A 19905-nucleotide genomic window follows, 5' to 3' on the forward strand; every position below is an offset into this window, starting at 1 on the left:
TCACTGGGTCAGTGGTTTAAAACAAACCAAATGCACAGTAAGAAGCTGGCCTTCAACCTCTGCCACCAGCCAAAAGCCACACATGGGAGTCCTGGGATGCCTTATCACACATCCACACAGCCCTTGCCCTGACCTGGCAGGCCGAGCCCCATTCACAGAGGATGAAGGGTCTCCCAGAAAGTTGTTGATTTTCCTGTTCCACTGGCGCACGATGCTGGAGACGGAGCGAGCGCCAGACTCGGGCTCGGAAGAGGTGGTGCTGGCTGAGACCTCCGCACCTGAGTCCAGCATGGCCGGCTTCTGGCTTGTCCTGCCCGCGACCCGGTCTGACATGGGCTTGGCGAGACGGCGCAGTGCTGAGACCTGCCCAGGAGAGGGTGTCAGACAGGCGTCCCCAGCCCAAACCTGTTGCCATCTCCCCCAGGGCCCCGCAGCAGCTCTGGAGATCCAAAGCCCCAGGACCCTTTGTGCTTCATGGGTTTCTCCCTTCTCCCTTGTAGCCCATCCCCTGTCACCGGGCTCAGCTGCCCTGGGAGATGGGTAATTCCTCTGCCTCTGTAACCATCTCCCACCTGGTTACCGAGCCCATAAAAATCCTCCCACCCTTTTGGGAAACCCGCTCCCAGGGTTGGCAGGGAAGACAGGGTGTCTCTGAGCCAAGCGCTGGGGCCAGGACATCCATGGGCGCTGGGGGCTATGTGAAGGAACCCCCCCACCTCACCTCCTGGGTTTTCCTCCGCAGCACTATTTCCTGCTGCCGCTTCTGAGACTCCAGAGCCCGGATCTGAAACTGCATGGGAGAGAAACAGACCACTGGGGTCCTGCCCAGTGATGGTTGCAGTCCTGGGGCTTCCACCACCAAAGCTTGGAGCAGTTACTTTGGAGTGAATAGTCTCACTCCTGATTTTAACAGTGAGCAAGTTTCCAGCCTTAAGGCTGACCCTGATGACACACTGCCCCCTGAGCATGGCGGGGAGCTCACAGCACCTCCCACAACCACACTAGGAGCTCCAGGAGGCCCTTGGGAGCAACTCAGCCAGATGTGTTCTGCTGTGGCTGCGCAGCCCCTGGCGAGGCCATGGGTGCAGCACAGCCCCAAGCTTCACCGACTGGTATTTACGAGCACCTCAGAGTGCCAGAGCAGGACAAACATTCACCCCTGGCCAGCCCAGTGTCCCCCCCCACAGGGACACCCAGCAGCACACAGGTGGGCTGAGCTCTCACTTCCTGCCGGCGCTGCTCCTTCTTGAGCTGCGCGATCTCCCGATTCCTCTTTGTCTCTGCCAGTCGCCTCCGCTGCTGCTCCTCTCGCATCTGCTTCATCAGCGCAACCTGGAACAGGAAGGTACCATGTATCGGTGCAGGCACCTGACTGTCCCAGGGCACCCACCCACCAGACAGACAGATGTCCTGCACTTGCCACCAGGAGTGGAAAACTTTGCTTCTGAGCAGAGAGCCAGACTTGACCAGGGGATGCGCTCCCTGCCCTGGCATGTCCAGATACCTTTGCCTTCTTCATCTCGGCCACCTCCGCCTGCAGCTTCCTCAGCTCCCGCTCGTAGCGGGACTGGTTCTTGAGCAGGCGAGCATGCTCCTTCTGGGCTGCCTGGAGCTTCTGCAGGTCCCGGTTCATCTCCTTCAGCCGCTTCTCATAGTCTGCTTTGATTTTGTTGGCTTTCTCCTCTGTGTAGCACTCCATGGTGCCTGGGGGAGCGAGGAGAGGGCTTGTGATGGCCACACACCCTGGGATCCTCCTGCACCTACACACACTGCCTGGGGGCACTGGGCACTGCTCCCTCCCCATCCTGCCAGACCCCTCCCTCACCCCTCTGCTCTGACCCCATCACAGGTTCAGGTCTGTCTGGGGGCACCCGCTGGAAGAGATGGGTTAGGGCTCAGCACAGGGTGGGGACAGGGGGTTACAGCACAGTTACTGGGCGGAGAGGAGCTGCAGACCTAGACCTGCAGCCATGTGCATGGGTGATCCTGTCCTGCTGAGCCCAGAGATCAGCTATACCACTAGGTCTTTGGGCTCTTCATGTGCCCCTCAGCACCTCACTTTCCCCAACTGTTCCCATATCTCATGAAGCAGTGTGCAAGGCTAGAGGAGGCTTTGCCTCACCATCCTTTCCAGCCACCTCTCCAGCACCAGCTGGGGTCAGGAGCCAGACTAGTCCTGCTCCCGTGGCAAGACAAGCAGGGCCTTGGGGGTCCCAGGGGCTCAAGCAGAGGCGGGAGGACAGCAAAGCTCTACCAGAGCCAGTGTTGCATGCAGGGAGTGGATGCTTTGGCTCCAAGTCAGCTGGGCAGGAGCAGGGACTGGGGCCTGACGCTACAGGGATGGGATCCCACAGGTGAGGTGGTTCTCACTGAGGTTCTGCAGGACCCGGTCCCGCTCCAGCTGTGTGTCCCGAATTTTGTTCTGCAGCAGGATCAGCTTCTCCTCGTACTGGTGCTTCAGGGTCTGCAGGCGCCGCTGGCTGTTCTCCAGCTCATCAATCAGCTTCTGCTTGATCTCTATCTCACAAGTCAGATCCGCCAGGTCGGCCTGGAAATTCACGGCTGGAGGCCAGTGGGGGGCAGTCAGGCTGGGAGGGATGGGGGAGCATGGCTCCCACAGCCCCACTGAACCACAGCACAAGGAGAGGACAGAGGCAGCTGACAGGAACCCACATTGCTGGGGAGCAGCAGCACTGCAGAGAGCGTTGGAGACTCCCTGCAGCAACCCCGGTGCTCTTCCAAGACCCCCAGAGGAGACACAGCCGGGGCCATGCCAGGGCACCCCAGCAGACTTTCCCTTCCCAGGACCAGAGCTTAGCACCAGGAGACACCAGCAAATGCACCGCCATACCCTGGGCTGCATGCATGGCTCCGCACTTTACCCTTCTCCTCTGCATCTGAGTCTGAGTCCACTAGGCTTTCTTCGCTGGCTGAGTCCTCATCCTCATCTTCATGTCCATCTTCTTCCTCACAGCCACTTTCATCCTGTTCCTCCTCCTCCTAAGAGACAAGTGCCTAACCTCAGCTTGCAACATGGCCCTGCCCTTCTCTCTGCAGCTCTTCCATCCTGCAAACTTGAGCTCACCCCATAGTGATGGGCTGTAGCCCCCACAGCAGGTCTCAGCCTCCTACACAGGATGCCAAGGGGCTGCAGCACCATTTCTGGACCCCCAGCATACACTGTCGAGCAGCTCTGTGCCCCATCCATCCTTGCATCCAACCCCTCTCAGCTGAATAGCACTGCAGTGCCCAACGCCCCTTCACCTACGCTTATTGAAACCAGGCCCAAAAAGATGTGGACTCCTCACTCCACAGCAGGGCTGACTGGGGAGCATCCGGCTCCCCCCTAACTCTGGCATGGAGTCCTCGGCTCCATGACCCCTCCAGCCTGCTTGCAGGGCCAGGCTGAGCTTGGTCCCACTCCCACATGGGGAGATGACAATGCTCCACACCCAAACACCCCCCTCGGTATAAGGACAAAGCCCATCACCTCTTCCACCTCGTTCTCATCCGTCTCCTCCCCATTGTCCTGCTGCAGTTTCTGCCGCTTCTTAAATGCTTCCTTCTCTGGGCTGGGGGAGAGCAGAGGGGTGCTTGTGAGTCCCAGCATGGGGGAGCCTGGGGATGGGTCCTGCCAGGGCCCCCCTCACCTCCTGCTTTTAGACCCTTTGGGGAAAACAGCCTCCAGGATCTTGCGGTGGATGAAAAGGAGACAAAGGGCAAGGCAGCACTGGGAGGGGAACCCAGGTGTCTGGGTTCTGTCTCGGTGCTCTGGCTTTAGCATGGATTGAGGAAGCAGGATACCTGACCCCACAAGGACAGACAAGAACTGACATGCAGCCTCCCCCTTCCCAACATCGCACAGCAGCTGCCTTCACCTTTTCCTCCGCTGCCTCCTCTCTTTCTTTTTCAGGCGCTCCAAGTCCTGCTTGGCCCGTCGGAGGACATCAGAGGCCTCTGTCTCCACCGGAGCAGCAGGGCTGCAGAGGCCAGCCAAGCCAGACGCTGGGGATGAGCCCATGGAGTAGGGGGGCCGGGCAGAGACACGTGAGAGGCTGCGACGCAGAGACTCATTCATGGACTCGCTCTCCAAAAGCTTCGTCCTAGGGATTGGAGATGGGATGTGGTCAAAGAGGGGACATCCCGCTGTCCCCAGAGGAGGGGATCTTGCCTGGTTTTAGGATGGTGTGAGCAAGGGACAGAGTCACCACAAAGCCATTCCCATTTTTGTTGGGTCAGATGGTCAGGATGCTGCAAGACCGGGTCCCAGGACCATGCAAGACACTGGGATGGACCCAGCTTTGAGGGGGGCCAGCAGTCCCTGGGAGACACCAGGCACTCCCCGCAGGATCTCCCCCTCCATCAACAGCCATACAAAGGATGACAACGGCCAAAGCACTGCCTGGCACCAAGGCTGGGACTTGTACAGCCCCAGTGTACCAGCAGTGTAGTCAGCTGCTACTCCATCAGGGCTTACAACTCACCCCGGTGATGCTGGAGGCACGGAGCTGTAAGCCACACCTAGGCTCAGGCCACACCATGGCACCCACCAGCCCGGGGACCCAGGTAACTCACCAGCCACAGTGCCCAGCTCACCTCAGCTCTTCAATCTCCCGGATGTAGTTCTGGATGAGGGTGCCAATGGCTTCATTACCATCACCTGGAGGAGCAGAGGTGTAGGTGGATCAAGGCAAGACATGGGCTGTGCCGCAGCACCCATCCCAGCTATGCTCACTGGGCTGACCCACCATGCCACGCTCTAGCCCAGCCTCACCTGCCTTGGCCAGCATCAGATTGGCCTCCTGGCTCATGAGGTGGGTGACCCTGCTGTTGATAGCATCGATGGCCTCCTGCATGGCCTTCACCCGCATGCGCAAGGTGCTGTTCTCCTTCTGCAGCATGGCGTTCTCGCGGAAAAGGTCACTGTAGCCCTCCGAGCCATCCTCCCCAATGACCCGCTTGCCCTGTAAGAACAGGAGGGGAGTCCCTGAGTGCAGGGCAAGCACATGGGGACCCACTGCTGCATCCCTGGGGGCAGCCCCAGCCACCAAAGCAGGGGTAGGGACAAATCTAAGGACCAGGAAGGCCTGAGCTCAACAGGTGGAGGGTGAGAGATGCTTCAAGGCTTCTCCCTGCCTTAGCATCCCCAAGAGACTTGCCCAAGGTCCTACCTGTGGCAGGGCAGGAAGGAGCTAAGCCCCCATCTCTTAAGCCTCCTGATCTCACCTAGCAACTACCCCCATCAACAGGGGCAGAGCATGGTAGGCAGGAGGGTCTTTCTTGCTAAAACCAGTCTAATTCAAACAGGAGGAAGAGGCTTTCTGCTCCTGCCTCCATCCCACCTTTGCAGGCTCACTCGGCCACTCACCGCCTTGTACTCCATCAGCTCCATCTGCAGGCGGGCGATCTCGGCCCGCAGGGCACTGATCTGTTGACTTGTCTTGTCCTGGTTCACCACCACCTTGTTCTTGATGTTGCGAGCCCGGTTAGCATACTTGAGCGTGTTCAGGGTCTCCATGAAGTCCCGGTCAGATGGGCTCACACAGGCGATCATGATGGTTTGGCTTGGGGAGGTGAAGGTCAGGGTGAAAGGACAGTTTCCCCCACCCTGCACCAACTCAGCACCTGGAAACCTGGGACCCAGCACAGGCCACATGCCCCCAGACACCCATACTAGGCCCTTCTGTGTTTTATAACCAAGGTATAAACTGGGTTCAGTCCCTCTAGACCCAGAGCACCGGCAACACCCCACAAGCAACACATCAGACAGCACTGAGCAAATCCAACTCCCCCTGCCAGCCCACACATGCCAGGACTGCTGGGCTCTTCAGAGAAGTACCCCCAGAGCAGGGAGGGAATTCAATCCATCCCATGCTGGGCAACACCACCTGCCAAGTCCTAGTTCTGCAAGAGCTTCAGAGTGTTTTGCACCAGCTAATTATGCCAAAGCTGGCTAATTGTGCCTGGGACTCATGAGGAGCCAAGTTCTTTATATTTGCAAAGTTATGCACTGCCTGCCAGGAGGCATCCCCTCCCTACCAGGCAATCCATGAGGCATTTGAGTCCTGAAATAGCTCCCATGTGGCTCCATAGACCCTTGGCCCTATTTGCAGGGGGACAGCCCCTGCAGTCCTCTCCCAGGGCTCAGCCCCAGCCTGGGACCCTCTTACCTGTTGCCCCCAAGGGAATCCTGCAGCAGGCGGGTGAGCTTGGAGTCGCGGTAGGGCACGTGCACAACTTTCTTGTTCTGGTCTCCGAGGGCACTAATGACGTTCCCCAAGGCCAGCTACCAACACAAAGGAAAGCCCCCCCCCCCCCCCCCCCCCCGTCAAATTCAGCTCCTAATGAGAATACAGCTGTCATGTAGCCAGGACATCAGGCCTGGGGCACGTGCTGCAGTGCAAGAGGTGGAGGCACGGGGCTTCCCTTGCCAGTCTCAGCATTCGCCCCGCCTTCCCTGGGCTGTGCCTCTCTCCCACATGCACCAAGGAGCAGAATCGAGTCCTGGAGGTTTTTTTAAGCTTAAGTTAGCAGACCTCAACCTTTTGGGGACTTGCACCCTTGTGCCCAGCTGTATCCCTCCCCATAGTCCTGCCCTCAGCAGCAGAGCTGTGCCCTCACCACTGGTATTTTGGATCGTGCATATTCCTGCCTACAGGGCCAGGTAGCATAAACCCCACCAGAGACAGCAGCAACCTCAACAGCCCAGAGCAGCTCCAAGCAGGACCCAAAGGTGTCCCAGGCTCCCCCAGGCAGGCCCTGCCTCCCCCCTGCCTTTGCACACCAGTGTCCAAGGCCATACCAGCCCACAGTTGATGGAGATGCCTTCCTTCGCTCTCTCGCCAGTAGCACCTGTTCGCTTCAGCCTCTCTGAGCCAGCCAGGTCTACAAAGTGAAACTTGGCCGTGAGGGTCTCGTACTCGGTGGTGGGCTGGGCTCCGTCCAGGAGGCTGTTCACCTCCCCATTCACCTGCAGCCAGGCACAGATGGAGAGGGTCACCACCACAGAGCCAGAGCAGGCAGCAGCCCCCTTGGGTGCACTCAGACTTCAGGAAAAGCCTAAGCATTCACCCTCTGCATCCAGGCCCTCAAAGATGGGGGAGAGGATCCCAACAGTGGCTTGCTCTGGGCCATCCCTTGGGCCAGACCATCCCTGCCTTGGATGGGGCTGCTCCAGGGCAGACCTCAGCTCCCATTAAATGCTAACCCTGGCTGTGACTGGAAAGAAGAAAGACAAAGCCCTGCCTCTCTTTGCAAGACTTCAAACCCTCTCCCCTCTCCAAAGGACCCACACACATTGCCTGGGTATCAGATCCAGGAACAGCCCAGCCATGAGGCAGGAGCACATCTCACCAGCTCCGGGCGGGTGCACACTCTCATCTGGCATAGATGAATGGTGAAGATGGCATGGGACCGGGAGCTCTGCACATTCATCTGGGTGCTGGCGGTGGTGCGGGAAAGAGCCCCCTGTTTTAGGCACTGGATCAGCTGTAACAACATGGGGCAGGGAAGAACAAAACCTTGAAGCGCCCTTCTAGGGAGTCAGAGGAGCACCCTGCTGCAGCCCAGCGAGCATGCTGACCTCTCCCTGCCTCACCTCAGGGCTGCTCTGTCCCATCCTGGGTGAGATACCCCCTTTGCCTGGCTGTCCCCATGTAGCACATCCCTGGCTAGTGGGCATCCAGCTGCCATCCCTCCTCCATGTCTGCCCCATCCTGCACCTACCTCATCCTGCGAGCTGATGAGGCGCGACGTGACCCCCGTGGTGTAGATGCTCCCGCTGGCATCCTCATGGATTTTGATGTTGGATTTGCGGTGGCGTGCATCGGGGTCGCGGGCACTGTCAAACAGGTCCAGGATCTCCTCATTGTAGAGCTGAGCAGGGCAGAAGCAGGTGTGGGGTGAGTAGTAGTAAGCAGGAGGCTGCTAGAGCCCAGCACAGTGAGACTGAGAGGAGCTGCCCTCTGCCATCCTGCTGCTGTAGTCCTGAGAGCCAGGAGGACAGGGCACGCAGCTGGGGGTGCGCGTGTGTTCACACATACATGCACACGTGTGCTTAGGCAAGGCTGACCAGGAGAGCTGGTGTGCATACAAGCGTAGGAGAGAATGCACAAACATGTGCATGCAGATAGGAGACGATGCACAGCCAAGCTCTGACCTGCATGCATGGGTACCCAGCTAGGACAGGATGCCCATAAGGAATGGTGCATGTGTGCATGCGTGTGCACAGGCATGCATACATGTACCCATCTGCCCCACAAAGCTCTGAGCTGCAGTCTGGGTTGGTTCCAGCTGCCTGACCCTGTCCTGTCCCTGGCCCACACAAGCAGCTGTGTGGGAACCAGGACATTTTCAGAGCCCTGTCCGCAGAGCCTGAGCAGACACCCAGGAACTATGCATCCCCCCAGCCTTCCTTGCTCACACATGGGATCCAGCGGAGCCCCTCTCCCACCACAGCTCCCTGAGGTCACCTCTGCTGGGTTGAAAGGGGACAAGGGGGACTAGGGAGGGCTGGACAAGCAGGGAAAACCCTGAGGACCCAGAGCTGAGAGAGGATGCTCCCATTCATATCTTGACCCTGCAGCATCCTCTCTCACCCTGGGGTGGAGGGACATCCCTGCCCGTCTGTCCCCCTGCCACCACCACTCAGTGCCACATATCACCCTCTCACACCCACGTCCCAGTGCAGTGAACAGGGTCACCCAAGGACCGCAGGCTCCTGGCCAGCAGAGCAGATCAGGCTAATCTGTCCCTGGTCACCCCAGGTGCAAACAGGCTCCCTGAGGTTTTAAACTGTGCTCTGACAGCCTGCTCCCAGGAGGAGAGTCACAGGATGGGGATCAGCAGGGCCAAATCCCGTACCAATGCTGGGACAGCAAGGTGGTAACCAGCACCTGATGCAGCCACGTGCCCACGCTGGCACAGGAGACCCATTATTGCCACAAAACCCTCCCCGGATTGCCTGGATGAGGGTGGCTGTAGGACAGGTCTCAGTGCAAGAGCTCTGGGTTTCATGCCCATGCCTGGATGGTGGACCAGTAGGCAAAGCCCTTGACAGGCTCCAATGGCCTTTGTCACCAGGCCATCAGGCAATGGGGTTTTACTATCCCCACACTAACAAGGCCCTTGGAAAGCCTTCAAGATCCCTTAGCTGGCAGATGGCCCCCCCCACCGTGGGGCTGCCAGTGTCCCACTGGGCACAGCTGGCCTGGGGAGAGCAACCATGAGCAGCTTTGAAACACAGCAGAGGAAGCTTTGCTCCCATCCTCCACTGCAGTCACCAGACAAACATCTCTGAGGCTATTTTGAGAGCCAAAACCACCAGAGGTCAGAGGTGGTGAAGAGAGAGAAGGGCTACAGGAAATCCCAGTGGCAGCTGGTGTGACCCCATGCAGGGCCACTGCTCTGTCACCCCCAGGTGCCCCTGGGGTTGTTCTGGACCTCTTGGTCTGCAGAGATGCTTCTTAGGATGGCCTGGGACATCCTCTCCCCAGTGTTCATCCTTCACATGTCCCAACCCCAGCTAACAGGTCACCCAGCTCCTTAGGGCAGTGTTGAGTCACCCCAAACTGAGTGGGAAAAACTGAGGCAAGGGAAACTAAACTGGACAGCAGAGGATCTCCTAGAGGGCAGATACAGGGGGCTGAGAGGGAAGGGAAAGTGTGACACATAAGGTGAGGGGACACACATAGGGCTGAAGGCCAGTATCCGATCTGATAGCCTAGGGAAAGCATGTCTATGCCCCAGCCCCAACAGGGTTAGACAACCCTCCAGCAGGGAGAAAAGCCTGACAAGGTTCAGCTCCCAGAAGGACTTCAGAACAGGCAGGAAATTGTCCCCATTTCCATCCCAGCCCACAGGTTCCCTAGAGCAGAGCCCCACAAGGCTGAGGATGCATGGGAAGACAGCCAAGAGTTCAGACAGGCCGAGTTGCGGGGAGGGAAGGATGTGGCCAGACACAACAGCACCATGGGAGCTAACAAGGGCTCTGCAGATGGAAAGCTGATTGGGAAGGATTTCTCTGGCAAGGAGGTCAGCTCTCCAGGCTAGGAGGTGACTTTGGGCACTGCTTCCCAAACAGTGGAGGAACCCAGATGTGATGGCCACCAAAGCCATGTGGAGGCAAGACCACAGCACAGGGCCTCTCTCTCTGCCTGCCTGTCTCTGGGCTTTACCCCAGATCAGGACACCAACCAGATGAAGTTTGTTCAGGTGCTCAGCTTTGCTCAACACCACCCTATGTTTTCTCACCAGGGCCTTAAACCAGTTCCCATCTTGAACTTCTTTGCACTTTCACCCCAGGACCAGCTCCAGGGAAACCACTGCAGACACACAAGGTCCACAGGCTTTCTGGGACAAACTTCTCCAGGGAAAGAAGCAGTTCATAGAAGAGACTTTTGAAATGGAGAGACCAAAGCAGATGCGGGAGAGGATGCAGTGAAGCATTCTCAAGGTCAAAGATGCAGCAAAGGACATGGGAAAAAACACAGCTCTTCCTCAAATCCCCACAAGAATGGCACTTTTTCCTCTCCTTGTTTCACTGGGAATGCTGGTCCAGACCCAGGGTAGCAGGTATGCCACTATCCTCAGCTTCAAACAGGAGTAAGCAAGCTCAGAGTCCCCTGAATCTCCAGGGACCACAGCATAAGCCTCTTCCCCATGGGGGGGTGTCCCTGCAGGCAAGAAGGTGCCACCCGAGTTTGTGGCCATCATGAGGTCAACAACATTCAGGTGCTTTGAGTCTCCTCTGCCCTGGCACACATCCCCGGCCACATGCCCGCTGCGGGGTCCAGCTCAGCCAGGGAGCAGCCAGGACATGGAGGACTCAAGAAGCCCAGGACACAGAGCCGAGCAAAGGACAGAGCAGGGCCACAGTGTCACCCACCTCCAGGAACTGGGCGCTGACTTTGAACTCGGGTGCCGCCACACCCTGACTCTGTGCCACCCGCTTGCGCTCCTCAATGCCGCTGAAGAGGTGGCCGATGGCCCGCGGGATGATGCCCTGCTCTTCCTCAGAGATGTTCATGTCGAAGCCAGTGCCCATGGTGTACGTCTTCCCTGCACCAGTCTGTGAAGAGGCAGCAAGGGGGGAGCAGGCTGGGCCTTCCCAGGCTCAGCTCTGCCTACTGCACCCTACACATCCCCCTGCCACCCCAGGCTCCCCAAACGCCTCTGCTGAGCCCCTCTGATCCCTACCACCACACCAGCTCCCACGTTCCCAGCCCTGCCTCCCTCTCCTCCCACCCAAGGCCACCCCCTGCCCCAGCTCTCACCCAGGCCAGGGACAACTCTCTGTCCGTTCAACATCCATGAGCTTATCCACCTCCACCTTCCCTAACCTCTGCAGGTGCCATCTCAGCATCTCCAGCACTGCAGGAGAGCCCAACACCCATGCCAGAGCCCAAGGAGAAGGCAGAGCATGTACCTGGCCGTACGCCAGTACGGTGGCATTGTAGCCCTCGAAGCAGCCTTCAATGAGCTTGCCCACGCACGTTGTGTAGATCTGATCCTGCCATGTGTCCAGGTCAAAGACAAAGTCGTAGGTGAAGGCCTTGTCCTTCCCCAGCAGGACTTGGGGCTCGCCAGGTGTCACTGAGGTGCAGATGTGACATCCCTCTATTTTCTCTTTGGACAATTGGGGACGGATCCTGCAGGAAGAGAAGCAGGCTGAGGGCAGCTTCGGGGCTCACCCCTGTCCCGAGGGACACGAGCCTGGTCCTGAGGATGTGAGCACGGGAGCCGTGCCTGCTGGGGGCAGGGGTCCAGCAGCACCTCTGCCTGCAGTGTGGAGCAAACAGTGCAGGGGATGCTTCAACTCCTGCACCCAGCAACAATCTTGATTCATTTGTGGCTGAGAAAAGAGGTTGGTGCATCCCAGAGATGCCACCAGCCACCTCCACAGCCAAGGTGACAGGCAGGGCTGGGTACCATGGCACAGGCAGACGCAGTACTGACGTGCAGCCTGCACTTAAAACTGCCCTTGCACCAAGAGCTGAATACGGCCCATACAGGGCCAGCCAGCTTCCCTACGCCTGTGCTGGCTCATTTGCCATGATGCCCCCGGCCAGGCAGCGAGCTCTGGGCTGCACGTAGACACCAATCAATACATCAAAGCAGCCTTGACAGGGACTGCCAGGGTATGGGCGGGCAGCCGGGATGTGCTGCAGCCAGCTGCACTCGCTTGCGAGGCAGCAAGATCAAAGCACAGTTACAAAGGCTTAAAATTCAAAATGCAAAAACACGACGAGACAGTCCCAGCACCAAAACAACCATCCAAACCAAACCACCACCCAGCCCAATGGCTGTCCCCAGCCATGGACTCAGCAGATGGGAAGAGGACAGGCGAGTCTGTGCTGGGCTCCTGGCTCTGGCAGCATGCATGACCAACCCACCGCATCCCCACCCACCACACTCAACGCCTCCCCAAGAAATTTGGGTACAGAACGGCCAGACCCACAGTACAGCTCTGCATCAGTGCAGGCACTGGTGTGTGTTAGGGATGCAGCAGCTCTAGTTTTGGTGGATGTGCCGGCTGTGGGAAGCTGGCTGGTCCCAGGGGACTCCTGGAGAAAGAGGGAGTGCAGAGCCATGGCAAACAGCTCTCATTAGAGCTAATGACTGCACATCTCCCCTCCCTGGGTGCCTCATAAACACAGCTATTAATTCCTCTGAAGCCATATCGCTGGCAAGCCGGCACAGCGACGGCAGCAGACACTTTGTAGACTGGAGCTCCTCATGAGCCACGGCTCCTCACCAGCCTGGCCAGCAGCAAGCAAAGCCTGGGAGGGCCAAAACCCACTGTGTTTGGGGGAACAGGGTGTCCCTGGCAGGGTGGGAGGCAGCACAAGCACCCCACTCACCCCGCCAGGAGCCTGCGCAGCAGACATGTGGGAACAGCTATGTACGTCCGTGGGTATATTTAGCTCAGCAGCCACAATAGAAAGCAGCTTCTGATGTGCACAGCCCTAGACTCGCTCCCTTTTGCTTTCCCAGGGTCCCACCCCCCTCCAGGAAAATTAACCCCAGCTTTAACTACTTTTTGACCAACATGAGGCACCACCCCCTCCCCTCCCCACCCCAGACATGCACAGCGACAGTGTCCCCGGGGAACAGGCAGACGAACAAAGTGGAACCATGGTATTTTTGGAAAATTCTTTCCCTCTCAAGAAAAATGAGAACAGGGTTTTCAGCAAAAGATTTCTTTCTGCCCCCACCCTACCCCCCCACCCCCCTGGTGATTAAATATGTGCACATGGATTTGGAATAGAAGATAAGCAGCAGCATTGGAGGAGTGTGCACACATGAATTTTCCATAGGGCATTTGGGGCCCCACCTTGAGCCTAGCCATGCTGGGCTGTTCCAGCTCTCCACATGCCAACACCGATGTCTCCCCCACTCCCGCTCCCCAAACCTCGCTGCCCAGCCAGCTCCAAGCACCTGAGGGACCCCATCACTTGCCCTGGCTCTCACAGCCAGGGGACTTGCGGGGGCTGGAGAGGACCCAGGTGCCAGTCCTCAGTGTGCTCCCCCATCCTGTTCTGTCTCCCCAGGAGACTGGAGATGCAAGAACCCCCCAGGAAGGTCCTGCTCTCCAGGCAATTGGCCAAGCATCACCTGGGGATGTCCTTGGGACCTGCTGCCAGATGGTGTGCGAATACAACAGACCCACTACAAGGGGACAAGCGAAGCAGGAGGGCAGCGACAAGCAGCAGCAGCCACAGCTCCGCATGGGATGGTGCAGAGATGCCACCCAGCATCACAGGAGATTTATGTGGCCACCAAGAGACATTACAGATGGTTTCTCTAGGCCAGTGCAGCTGCTCTTCCTGCTTCCCAGAGTCCAACTGTTCCAGCTCTCCCACATCAGGGGGTCCCTTCTCTGCCCTCCCAGCAGGAACATCACCATGCCAGGCACTGGGCAACGTGAGACACTGATCAGGCCAGGCAGATGTTCACGTGTAGCTCAAGTCATGCCTGGGCACCACAATACCTCCTCCAAACATGACATAAGCATCTGCAGAGCCAACATGCGCTCTCTCCTTGGACCTGTCCTCAACCCTGCCAAGTGACACTGGGGGAGCTGGCAGTGCTTGCCATGCTCTGTCTCAGTTTCCTTGCTCTGCAACAGAGATCAGCAACATTGGTGGTCATAAAGTCACCATTTGAGTGCGTTCTGGCACTCCTTGTCGCTACCTCTACCAAAAAAGATGCTGGCCACGTCCTGTCTGTCCATGGGCCCACAAGAACTGGGTGTGATGCTGTCAGGGCCCAACCTGCGGGCCAATGGAGCTGCTCCCTTACCTGCACCTGGACATAGTCAGCCAACCTGCTCTGCACCTGGTCATGGGCCACCAGCCAGAAGGACAGCTTGGTGCCCAGCACCAGGACCCATTGCAGAGCCAAACACACCGGGGTGCCCTGTCATAAAGGGCTGGGACACCCACAGAGATCCCAGCTGATCCCCTGAGAGCCCATGGCACAGGCTCCTATGGTTATGTGGCAATTAGGAACGTATCTGCTAAGCAGCAACCAAAATAAACCAGGACTTAACCAGTGGGGTGCTGCCTCACCACCCCCCCAGCTCAGGGAGGAGCAGACCAGAGCCCCAGCTCTACCAGGCAGCCTGTGTGCAGCCATCCCCATGCTGGCACAGGGGACTGCTTCTCCTGCTTAAAGCCAGCATGGGGAGAACACAGGCTGTCCTGGGGCCTGCAAGATGATCAGCACCAGCACCAGCCCCATCTCCCTCCTGCCCATGCTGATAAACCAGCCTTGGCACAGGCAACACGTCCAGGGTGGAGAGGGCCAGGAGGACCACAGTGGCACCACAAGCCCAGCCGCCACCTCCAGCCCTCCCACACTCAGCTCACTGTGAAGGGGTGGTGACAGGGGACCAAGCACCCAGGACAGAGCTGCATGGTCCCAGCCGAGTGCTCCTGCCAAGCAAACCTGGCCACTTTCCAGCCCTGGGCACCCGACACATGGGGTTGGGAGGCAGATGGACGCACAGACAGAGACAGAAGCGCAGGCAGAGGTGGAGACGGCTCCTTCCCAAACCGGCAGCTCTCACTGGGGCGATGACGGACAGCGCAGCAGGAGCCTGCCTGCTCCAGCTTCAGCATCCAAACCCAGCAGCACAACGAGCATGTGTGCCAGGGAGAGCCTGCAGCCACACAGACACACAAAGAGGACCTCGGCTGGGAGCCTCTCCATTGCTCTCCTTCCCTTCCGTGCCAGGCTGGCAGGCTGTGAAAGCACCGTCTCCACGGCTGGGCTGCCAGGGTGACCGAGCATCTGGGAGGAAGGGGGGAGCGGGTCCCACACCCGGAGGGGCAGGGAGCTTCAGCGCACACACGGGTGTGTTCAGTGGCAAGCACAAAGACTGAGTTGTTGAGCGCCGCTGCCCTATGCCAGTGTTTGGCTGGAGCAGGGGGAGCCAAGCGAGGCTGGGAGCCAAGCACTGGGTGGGCACTGCGGGGCAGCCAGCTCCCACAGGCAGTCCTCGTAGGGTTGGCTCGGAGGTCCCTCCACCCTGGCAGGAGCAGCCCCTCTGGGAAGAGACCTGCCTGTCCCAGCATCTCAAGCCCTGCAACAAGTGGAGGGGATGGGGTTCACACACTGGGCACAGCCAGTATCCCCATGTCAGGGCTGCATCCACCAGCAGACACCACCCAGCTCCCACTGTGCACCAAAGGGAGGCTGTTTCCTTGCACAGGAAGGCACAATTTGGGTGATGTGAACTGCAGGTTCATGTCCCCCTGCCCCCTCACCCGACTGCCTCAGTTTCCCGCCTCCCAGCCCATCACTATGGCAACCTCAAAGGGCTCCAGAGCATCCTTTGGTCCACAGCACCTTGCCAAATCTGTGGCAACACACTCCCATAGCCCTTCCGCCCACAGTGAGAGCCATGACACGCCCTCCCCAAACTGCCTGCACCCACAGCCAGGCACACGCCAAGCTGCCCTCAGCCCACACCACCCTGCTGAGTCACAGCCACCCCTGCAGCAGGGCAGCCATCCCACCCAGAACAGCCCGGCAGGAGAGGATGGACATAGGGGCAGAGGGGATTCCGGCCCCCCTCAGGCCTGTAACCCAGCACCATCCACCTCAAATGGGGGCTGTCCCAGCTCCCCAGGGAGGCCAAGCACACACCCACTCACCAACATTTCTCAGCACTGGCAGGGTGTTGCAGGGCAGCTGCTCCAGATTGGGGGTGCCGGTGATGCCCCAGCTGCAGCAGCCTTTTGCTGCCTTTTATAACCTTGCAACTGCAGATGGGCAGAGCCTGCCCCAACTGCAGCAGGGAGCTCCCGTCCCTCCAAGACCACTCTGGGAGGGAGGGTGGCTGCCTGCAGACCCTATGCAAGGAGCCATTTCTCTCCCCTCCCAAGGCTGGAGCTGAGGAGGCTGCCCAACCAGGCAGGGCTGGTTTCCCAGGGAGCTGAGCCAGAGAGCCAGGGAGCAGCAGGTGGAAGAGCTCCATGGCATTTTCCCTCTCTGTGCCAGGCCCTAGAGGCTCAGAGCCACTTGCTCTTGTCCACCCTGTCCCACCCCCAGAGGGGCAAGGCTGCCTGCTGCAATGCTGGCAGCTCCAGCACCACGTAAGAGGCTGGGGCACTGCCTCCCACCTGCCTGCGGGCACCTCTGCCAGTGTGGGCTGTCAGAGGTTGGTGCTGGCAGACCCCTACCAGCCGTGCAGCCCGGCTGCAGTGGATGTGCCTGCCAACACAAGTGGGCTGGGCAAGCCCAGGCAGCACCTGGCTCCACTCCCCACATTGCCCATGTTCATCCTTCTCCCATCCCCACTCCCTGCATCACCTCTGTTCACTCTGCTCCCATTCCTGCATCACCCCACTCCTCACATTGCCCACATTTGTCCCATTTCCCCTCCCTACATGACCTTGCATTCACCCCACTCCCATGCCCACATTGCCTGTGTTTGCTCCACTCCCATCCCCACATCACCTGCGTTTGCACGGCTCCCATCCCCACTCCCCCCATTACCCCAGCCCTGCTCCCTGCATCACCTGCATTTGCCCTGCTCACGCTCCCTCCAGCCTCCCCAGCATCAGAGCTGCAGAAGCATCTGCCAGATGGCCCAGACTCGCACGTAGCCCATCTGCCAGCCTCGCTACACCCTCTGCTCCCCCCATGCTTTGCTCCTGCCCTGCGATCCCACCCAGCAGCACAGGGCATCCAGCAGGAGAGCAGCTCTAACATCGTCCTGTCCTCCCCTAGGATGTCCTATGGGTCTAGGACACCCCAGGCATTGCAAACCCAACAAGCAAGATGGCACATGAGTTTCAGTGTGGCAGTGTACAGGGCACTCAACCTGGCCAAGCAGCTCCCCAGGCAGGCAGGTGCTGCCAGCATTACCAGGGTAAGATCAGAGCAAAGTGCTCCAGGTTTTCCCATACCTCCAGGCTAGCACAGCAAGTGTGGGGCTGCCTGCCCTCACCACCAAACAGCAGCTCCCCAGGCCTTAGCTCAGTGTGGCTTGATCCCGGGGGGTCAGTCTACCCCCTTGCTCTGGAAGGGATACCCCTGGCCCCATTCCCCCCTTGAGCACAGGGTCCCAGGAGAGGGCTGGCTGTTTGCATACAGGTTGCTTTGGACCCAAATCAAGACAAACTTAAGCATTTAATTACCACAGCAGGGATGCAGCTCAGCAATCAGAGAAAATTGAATGAGGCTCCCCGGGGACTGACAGGTCTGGTCAGCAAATGCTCCAATTAATAGATATAGCAAGCCACCTCCTAGCAGGGGCAAGGACAACATAGGAAAGCACCAGGCTCAGCCTGCCTGTGGAGCCACCCACACCACAGGATCACTGCCTGTGCTCCAGCCAAATGCTACCAAAGCGGAGGGTGCCATGGCCAGCACAGCTCGACCAGCACCAGGGGCCAGATGGAGCTCCCTGGCTGCTGGGTCCCCACTGCCCTACAGCGCTGGGCAGCCTGGGGACAGGCAGGTCCCCACAGAGCTGGGGTGTGCATGGAGGTGTGCTGGACATAGCTCAGTGGAGGGACATGCCTCCACCCCACATCCATCGCCCCGAGGAAGGGACCCCAACACAGATCCTCTGAATGGATGTGCTGGCTGTGCCCAGCTCCCAGCTGCCCAGCCTGCTCTCCTGCAGGGCAAACCCAGCTGTCCTGGACCCCAGACCGCACCGGCCCTGCCCAATCCTCCTGCTCCAGGCTTTCCCTGGCTTAGCGAAGCCTTTAAATCAGGCCTTGGCAGCCACCACGTGCTGCTTATTAGCTCTGGCAGGAGCACACAGCGCTGAGTCGTGCCATCTGCTCTGCACTGAGACCCACCGCGGGTCAGGGACGAGGGATGTGCTGCCTGCATGGGGACCCAGCACTCAGGGACACCCAGCCCAAGGCAGTGGGCAGAGACCAGCAGGGCCCAGGGGAAGTACGGGATCATGCTTTACCCAGCCTAGAGGGGAGCAGGAGCAGACCGAGTGTGGGATCTCCCTGGACTCCTCCACCCCCATAAGGGACTGGCCAATGCCATCAGCTCTGTGCTGGACCTGCCCAAGAGAAGCGGCTAGGAAACACCAGGAGGATGTTCGCAGATGACAGACCCAGGACAGTCATCCACAAAGGGGTGCAGGGCTCCAAAACCCCAGGCAGGGTAGGCAGCGCAAGAAAACACACATGTGGCAGCACACGCGACTCAACGCACACCCTGGCAGGGCCCCTGGTCCCCTCCAACCATGAGGGAACAGCCACGAAACCACTGGCTCAGCAGCAGCATCAGCAATTTCTGGAGAGCAATAGGAAACCATAGTTTGCCAGGAGATTCTGGGCCTAATGGGCCATCAGCCTGACCCTGTGGGGGCACAGAAATGCCATGGGTCCAACGGAGACAGATGGACACACTCCCCCTCCCAATTCTGCACCCCAGTACTGAGGCTCCCATTTCTTCCCATACCAGTGTATCACACCCACAGGGTTGCTCCCTTTCTCAGGTGCCCCTGTGAGGTCTCCATGTCCCAGTCCCACTGCAGTACTGGTGCACCCATACTGGAGATAAGGCTTTCCCTGCCCCCAGAAAGCAGGCATGCCTGCAGCCCCCCAGCATGCTCTGATTGCCACTGGGAAAACAACCTGATCTTGGCAGAAGATGCTGCAACCCCAGAGCCCACAGGGACATCTGGAACAACTTGCCTGCAAGACAGGAGAGCAGGTGGCAAGAAAGAGGTGCCTTTCCACACCCCCTCCCCCCCACACACAAAAAAAATCCCAAGCCCTTGGCCAGCAGGATGGGGGATGCTACGAAGCACCCAAAAGTAAACCTGGTCCCACAGCTGGGAAGGGAACAGGCACCTTTTGCCCTAACATCCTTCTTGGGCAGGTGCAGCATGAAATAATAGATGAGCAGAGACTACAGTGGCGTGGCCCAAGAGGCAGGGGCCAGGTTGTGCCTCCCAGCCCTGCAACACTGGGCCAAGGAAGTGCCCTTTCTCAGTGCTTGGAGGACAGAGAGGTAGGCAAGGACCAGGAGCCCAGCTCCAGCCTTTCTCCCTCAACACAATGCCTTTCCTCCTTTGACAGCATTGCTCATCTCCTCCCAGACCAGTGCAGGGATGGAGACATTCCACTCCTGCCACCCAAGCAGCATGCCCCCAGCACACCCACAGGGCTCTGCCAATGGGATATTTGGGTTATTATACCTGGCAGTGCAGAAGCTCGCATGAGCTCAGGGGACCCTTGCGACTTCTGTGGAAGAGTGTGCCGAACAGACCCAGCACATCCTACCCTGCCCCACTGCCTTTCTGCCCCTGGCACCTCCATCCCTCTCCCCTGAGCACCCATACCTGGGTCCTTGGGCTCCAGCACTCAGATGTGCCCCAGGCTGTGGCACAGGAGGAAGGAATAGCCCGGGAAAGAAGTT

The 19905-nt window shown here is 58.9% G+C and overlaps 1 protein-coding gene across 5 annotated transcripts in view; it reads right to left on the reverse strand.

Moving 5' to 3' along the window:
- KIF21B (kinesin family member 21B) overlaps nucleotides 1–19905 on the reverse strand; it is a 43792-nt gene that overhangs the window by 17140 nt on the left and 6747 nt on the right. For 4 of the 5 annotated variants that reach the window (XM_049833011.1, XM_049833010.1, XM_049833009.1 and 1 more), the window contains exons 2-18: nucleotides 11426–11648; nucleotides 10886–11068; nucleotides 7726–7875; nucleotides 7354–7488; nucleotides 6803–6970; nucleotides 6171–6286; nucleotides 5369–5564; nucleotides 4775–4964; nucleotides 4597–4660; nucleotides 3879–4103; nucleotides 3491–3572; nucleotides 2883–3000; nucleotides 2371–2562; nucleotides 1505–1704; nucleotides 1225–1332; nucleotides 722–790; nucleotides 134–363 (exon numbers count right to left, since the gene is read on the reverse strand). In XM_049833011.1, coding sequence (XP_049688968.1) covers nucleotides 134–363; nucleotides 722–790; nucleotides 1225–1332; nucleotides 1505–1704; nucleotides 2371–2562; nucleotides 2883–3000; nucleotides 3491–3572; nucleotides 3879–4103; nucleotides 4597–4660; nucleotides 4775–4964; nucleotides 5369–5564; nucleotides 6171–6286; nucleotides 6803–6970; nucleotides 7354–7488; nucleotides 7726–7875; nucleotides 10886–11068; nucleotides 11426–11648 — 2649 coding nt within the window. The remainder of the gene's footprint in view (nucleotides 1–133; nucleotides 364–721; nucleotides 791–1224; nucleotides 1333–1504; nucleotides 1705–2370; nucleotides 2563–2882; nucleotides 3001–3490; nucleotides 3573–3878; nucleotides 4104–4596; nucleotides 4661–4774; nucleotides 4965–5368; nucleotides 5565–6170; nucleotides 6287–6802; nucleotides 6971–7353; nucleotides 7489–7725; nucleotides 7876–10885; nucleotides 11069–11425; nucleotides 11649–19905) is intronic. The other variant, XM_049833013.1, reaches the window with a different exon arrangement.

The sequence above is a fragment of the Accipiter gentilis genome, chromosome 29, assembly GCF_929443795.1.
Source record: "Accipiter gentilis chromosome 29, bAccGen1.1, whole genome shotgun sequence".
Taxonomy (NCBI): domain Eukaryota; kingdom Metazoa; phylum Chordata; class Aves; order Accipitriformes; family Accipitridae; genus Astur; species Astur gentilis.